Below are 6,631 nucleotides of genomic sequence, written 5' to 3' on the forward strand. Positions count from 1 at the left end.
TTCATTTAAGCCATTTTGGAAACATCTAGCATGCTTGAAATCAAGAGAATCATATTCTAAACATCACATACATATGATTCACAATTTGCATGTTATAAGATATACAATTTCTTAAGGTATTCATGTTAGCACATAAATTGGCACAACCTCATCATACAAACATACTAGCAAGAATTGTATGAAATTTAGCACCTAGATTTCATGTATACTTCACAATTTGACAACAAAGCAACCAAAAGAAGACATGAAACTAATCATAAAGAACAATTTGTACTTTATCACCAAACATGCATCATGGTAATACCAATTAGGAACTCATAAAACCCAAGGCTCCATGAATTAGATACCCCTACTTTAAATAAGGATAAAAATCCTAATTCCCACTGAAACCAAAATGCTCCCCTTGTGAAACTGGATCTGTAGGATGAAAGAAGAGGCAAAAGAGAATGAAAAATCCTTCTACAGCGCCTCCAAAATCTGAACTCGGATCTTACCCAAAATCTCCAAAGTACTCCAAATCAAAATCCGAAATCATAGGCTTGTAGTTCTCGTCGTGTTCATTAAACTTTTCTTCTATGGCGTCGTCAAAATCCTACCCAAGCTAGATCGAATTACATTCCGAAGCATGTAAAATGAAAAGAAAATAAAATGGTGGGAGAGAGCTCACGGCTGAGAGAGAGAAATGAGACGAAAATGTGGCCAAAAATAAACTAAGTCACCCTTTTATACTAAGTCAAATATGTGGGTCCCGCCTTCCACTTAAATACTTAAAACAGCCTGTTTAAGCCCTGAACACTCGCAAACGACACAATACAGTGCAAAATGGATAATCCCAACATAAACGAAGAGTACAGTGATGTCGAAAAATTTATTGAACACAAAAATCTACAGCGGGCCCCACTCGGTACCTCCGGGGCACGAAGATCAAAACTGATCGAAATGAACCCAAATGAGTTTCCAAGAGTTCTAAATCCAAAGAAACGACCCAAAAAACTCTCGAAACACCGTGACACGCATCCCCGTGCATAAATAAAATAAAAAGAAAATTGCCCGAAAAATACCGAAAAATTCGGGACGTCACATATACACACACACGCACACACAGTTATATATTAAATAAAATCATAGCAGCTAAGTCTATCACAATGGCCTCTTTCGCTCTTGAGTTGCCCTTGTAGGTTCCCGTGTAGTTTATGATAGTTTTAGGGACCCATTTATATAAATGGGGGCATGGATGGGTTTAGTAATGAAATAATAGTGGGGGTTTAGAGTAGGGGAGGCTCACTTTCTTGCCTCATTTATATTATGATTTTACAGTTTTATCCTTAACTATTATAATATATAGAGAAATACCCTAGTAGCTAACTAAAACCCTAGTAACTAACTCTTGTCAAATTAAAGTTATGATAAGACAATCTCTATCATCGCTCTCTCTCTTATCATGGTGACACAACCATCTCTCACATCGATTCGTCGCATAGATCTCAAAAAGAATGCTCAAGCTCTCCCTCTCTCTCTCTCTCTCTCTCTCTCATCACTTTTGTTTTGTTTACTGGTGAGATTGATTATGTGTATAGAAGGTAGCTTTGCCCAATTGTTATTATGCAATTGGTTGAAGATATTAAATTCTCGTTTACTCATAGAAAAATAAATCTCATTCCTTGGCCAAGTATGTAATGTGCATAAAATTTGATGTTGATTTTTGGTATTCTTTTCCTCCTATGTTATGAAATTAATTATGGATGAATAGTGTACTTGATCTATTTCTATTTATGAAATCTTACCATTGGGAGGGATGGGGGAATAAATGAAAATAATTCTTTTTATCTATTTTTTTTATTATTATTGAGGTGGGGTAGTTCAGGGATGGGGTTAAATTTCTTAATCAGTTTTAGGGACGGGGTTTTAGAGTTGTTTCATAAACGGTTGCGGGGTGGGGATGGAGGCTATTATCTTAAACGGGGATAGGGATGGGGAAGGGCCCAAACTCGCCCTGTTGTCATATCTAATCATTAATGACCTGCCGCATATATTTAATGTTATGAGTAGGTTGTTTAATGTGTCATTGCCAATTGATGTCATGTTTTTTCCTTGATTCTACAATTGCCGAATTTTGTGATTCAACCACCTCCTCAGCCTTTTGATTGAATAAGGTGTATGGAAGCTCCCTGCTCGTTTACTGGTTATCGCTGCAACAGTTTGATCGATGATCATGTCTTTCAATTTGTCTCTAAGCTTGTTCTAGTTGGATTGGGTTGTGCCTCGTGCTCATGTTTTGTTAATGGCAAAAGGCCAGGGTCTTTGGACCGTATTCCTTTTATGGTCTTGTACATCGTATTTACACACACACACACACACACATATATATACATTTGAAATTAACCTTTCAAAAGGCTAAGGTCTTTGGACTATTTTCCTAGGCGATTTGATTTAATGGCCACTCATCCACAACTAGGACAATCATAACCTCTAAGCCCTAGGCACTAAATAATACCCAATGGGGTTTTGAACCTTCAAGTACTGTCCAGAGAACCACGGACTATAAATTCCGATATCCTTAAGCATTAAAAAGGCAGAAGATCAACAACCTAGGATCACTATTACTAGAGTTCATTTACTCTCTATCAAGATGCAAACATTCATACGTTCACCATTAATCCTTTCAGTCTGTTTGCTTTTTATCTTTCTTCCATATTAGCATTTTGAGTCTCTCTTATTTATGTGTGATCTATCATTTACTATACTTTATTGTTGTTCCATGAATGGACCCATACACCCTTTATTCAATTCTCATTTACCAAAAAAGAAAAAAAAAATACCAAAAAAGAAAAAAAAAAATGAAGTTGTGTTATCGTGGATCGTCCAAAAGTAATAAGCTTGTTATTCCTTGTATCTACCAAAAAAAGAACATTGTAGTTCATTGATCAGAGTTGGGAAAAATAATTAAATAAAGTAATGAAAATTTTGTAATCTTGATCCACCAGATAGATCAGGGGGAAATAGGGTAGAAGAAAAATGAGTGACATCCCCATAGCCATGAAATTATTATTAAACACAATGTCATAGTCATCTTTTCTAGTGTACCTCCCATTTATTACTTTTGTCTTTTGCCTTCACTCCCTCTCCATCCACAAAAAAAATGCTCTTTGCCCCTCCTCAAGGCCCCTTAACTTTTTGCCACTAAATTTGCAGGAGCTTGCTCTCTCTACCTCCAATTAGGGTTTCCTTTTGACTGCTCACCTCCAGTAATGAATCTGCAGTAGTGAAGCTCCACATCTTTCATTGGGTTTTTGGATCACTTTATCCTTGAAGAAGAAATTAAAGAGCTCCCACAAAGGAAAAGGTACTTCCCTTTTGTTCTTTTGTTCAAAGAAACCTAGATCACAAACAGGTAAACTCATGAAGCTCCTTGATTTATCTCTCTTATGCTAATGATATTTTTTCTTTTTTTAGATTTTGTTTCTTTTGGAAAGCTAAGGAAAACAGTGATCTTGCATGCCTTTGAATTACAATCTATATATGATTAAGGGTTTTGCAGTATGTGAATTTAATGGGTAGACCAACAGATGATCATGCTATATATGTTACCACATGATAATTATGGGTAATTGCACTTGGTCAGATTTCATTTTCAACCGATTTCAGAAGATATCATTAATTTATAATTGCTTTTGCAACTGAATTCTTCCAAATCTCTAGCAGTCTGATCAACATGTTGTGTCTGAAAGAGAGAGAGAGAGAGAGAGAGAGATGGTGGATAAAAGAAGAGACAAAATTTTTTTAAAAAAAATAAATAAATAAAAGAAAACATGCAAAGCTCCCTGGTACAGTACTAAGAGGTAAAATATGTCTGAATTGAACAAAGAGAGAATTCAAACATGTTGCATGCGTATGTAGCTGTGTGTGTATATGAGAGAGAGAGAGAGAGAGGGGGGGGGGGGGAGAGAGAGAGAGAGAGAGAGAGAGAGAGAGAGAGAGAGAGAGGGAGGGAGAGAGAGGGAGAGAGAGAGGAGTTGACTGGACTGATCAATCCAAAGAAATAAAACAGAAGAGAAGAAAAATAGAAACAAATTGCAGAAGAACATATATAAACAGGACAATCTTTTTTTGTTGTAATTGAATTGTCCATAAATCATAAAATTTTCAGCAAATTGAAATAATATGTATCAAGAAAACAATGACAAAAGATTCAGCTAATCCAAAATTCACTTGTATCAATTATAATTTTTCATCTTATTAGCATTTAATTAAATTTCTATCGAAAATGTTGTAAATTTATTATTTGTATTCTCTAATGGGACTTACAAAGAACTCTTGATGGGATTTCTTGATATTTATCTTGGTGCAGAGGATATGGCTTCATCTAGCTCTTACAATTCTCCCTGTGCTGCCTGCAAGTTCTTGAGGAGGAAATGCATGCCAGGTTGCATTTTTGCGCCTTACTTCCCACCCGAAGAGCCCCAAAAATTCGCCAATGTTCACAAGATCTTCGGCGCCAGCAATGTGACTAAGCTCCTCAATGAGCTCCTTCCTCATCAAAGAGAGGACGCAGTGAATTCCCTAGCATACGAAGCCGAGGCACGAGTTAGGGATCCGGTGTATGGTTGTGTTGGCGCCATCTCCTTCCTCCAACGACAGGTGGAGCGGCTTCAGAAGGATCTCGATGCAGCTAATGCCGATTTGATTCGCTATGCCTGCAATGAGATCCCCACGCCGTCATTGCCAGCACTCCCCGGAGTGAGTTTTAGGCCAGTTGAGTTAAGCAGAAGGATGGGAAATGAAGGAGGTGGTAGTGGAGGTGGAGGTGGAGGTGGACATTATTATCAAACACCTTCTTTCACATATCCTCATTCTCTTCCATGGAACGACAACCCTTCTGGGGATATGAATGATGGAGATGGAGGAGAAAGAAATCTTTGAATTTAAAGAGGCATTCTCCCATCCAAGGTTTGTTTCTCTTTGGGGCATATATGATGAACTGCAGAAGCTACTCTAAGATGGTATGGTCATGGTCATGTGTTAATTATATATATATATATATATATATATATATATATATATATATATTGATGAGTCGTGGATGGTTTCTAGGCTAGCTAGCCTTATCACATGGACCTAGCTAATTTATAGCTAGACCATGATCAGTTTGTGTGTTTTATATAATCATATGATGTTTTTAGTAGTATTTATATATGCTGCTAAAAACCAAGACTTTGAGTATATTTTCAGTGATTGCTGTGTGTTCAGGACCTAAGTAATTAAGGCTTAGATCAAGCATGGTTAGACTGTGGCTTCTACTTGATTGTTAGTTGCCTGTGTCACTAAGACTCTAGAGAAAAGTTCCTATTCTAGAGGATTGTTTATGCTTAAGAATAAAAGCGATAATATATAGTTTATATATATATAATTGTAAAAGAGGATTCTCTAGCCGAAATCAACTGCATAATCCTTCATTGCATTGTGTACACTTGCTTTATATTTCAGCTTTGTTCCTAAGGACCACTACTTTACTTTCTTGGCAATTTCTTTGAGTTAATAACTTACGGTCTTTGGCTCCAAAAGACGCATATAACAGATCTTCTATGTGTGTGTTTTGTACATGATGAGTTTGGTCAGGTTATGTTAACAGATTATCTGGATGAGTTTGTTGTTTCTTAACTTTGGATACAAAAAAGTTGTTTCTTTTGTTTTCTAACTTGATGTGAGTTACTAGGCTTCTGTTTCTAGGCTTCTGTGGGCTGATTTTTTTCTTTTAGAAACAGGGAATCCTCCCAACCTTGTAACTTTTGAAACATGAGTAAATCTCGAATATCTACTTACAAATCATACATATCATTTAAGTATTTTGCAACTTGTTATAGTCAAATCCAGAATGTCGAGTTTAGGGTTTACCTCTAGAGATCCTAGGTTTAAGGTTTGTTCCGAACTTTGTTGTTGTTATTGTTATTTATTTATATTTATATTTATTTTATTTTATTTTGGTGAAAAAGTAAGATTAGAAAATCCTTGGACATTTGCGGGTTCAAATTAACCAATAGTACTGTTCCTCCAAGAGAAAAATCTACATTAACAAAAAAAAAAAAAAATAGAGTAGGATTGCTTTCAATCTATTTATGTTCCAGGTTAGGATATAATATATATATATAGTTTTTAAAATTTTCATTCTTGTGTTGATAAAGGTGATTATTTGTTTTTTTCTTTTCTTTTTTTTGAAAAAAAAAATCCTTTTAATTGTGGCGCTTGTGAACCTCATCTTTGCCTCACATGCATATGTATACACATGCAGTTATCTAAAACAGTAAGTAATAGTTGATACCCTCATTGGATCCGTAAAAGAGTGATTCTCGTTTGTAGGGCTTTCAGCTTTTAATTTTCTTGCAAAACCCTTCACAGTTATCATCCCCAACATTTCCCAGTCAAACAGTACTTCTCTCTCTCTTTATATATATATAATATATGCGTTTGTGTGTGAAATGTTAATTTGTAATGTAAATAACAATTTGTTTCCTGTTCTGTTTTCCTGTTTGATCTTTATTCTAATGTATCTGTGTGTGACTGGAAATGCATGCAGGTGTGTGTGTATATATATAAATTCATTTGTTAAGCTTTCTATAGAATAAATATATAAATA

The 6,631-nt window shown here is 35.6% G+C and overlaps 1 protein-coding gene across 1 annotated transcript; it reads left to right on the top strand.

Moving 5' to 3' along the window:
* The first annotated feature begins 4,353 nt into the window (after positions 1-4,353).
* Positions 4,354-5,350, top strand: LOC132285142 (protein LATERAL ORGAN BOUNDARIES). The gene has a single exon (XM_059787310.1). The coding sequence runs from the start codon at positions 4,354-4,356 to the stop codon at positions 4,918-4,920; it is 567 nt and encodes a 188-aa protein (XP_059643293.1). The 3' UTR covers positions 4,921-5,350.
* The last annotated feature ends 1,281 nt before the right edge of the window (positions 5,351-6,631 follow it).

The sequence above is a fragment of the Cornus florida genome, unplaced genomic scaffold (assembly GCF_030987335.1).
Source record: "Cornus florida cultivar Cherokee Brave unplaced genomic scaffold, ASM3098733v1 CherokeeBrave_3.0.0_Hap2_Chr11, whole genome shotgun sequence".
Lineage (NCBI taxonomy): Eukaryota > Viridiplantae > Streptophyta > Magnoliopsida > Cornales > Cornaceae > Cornus > Cornus florida.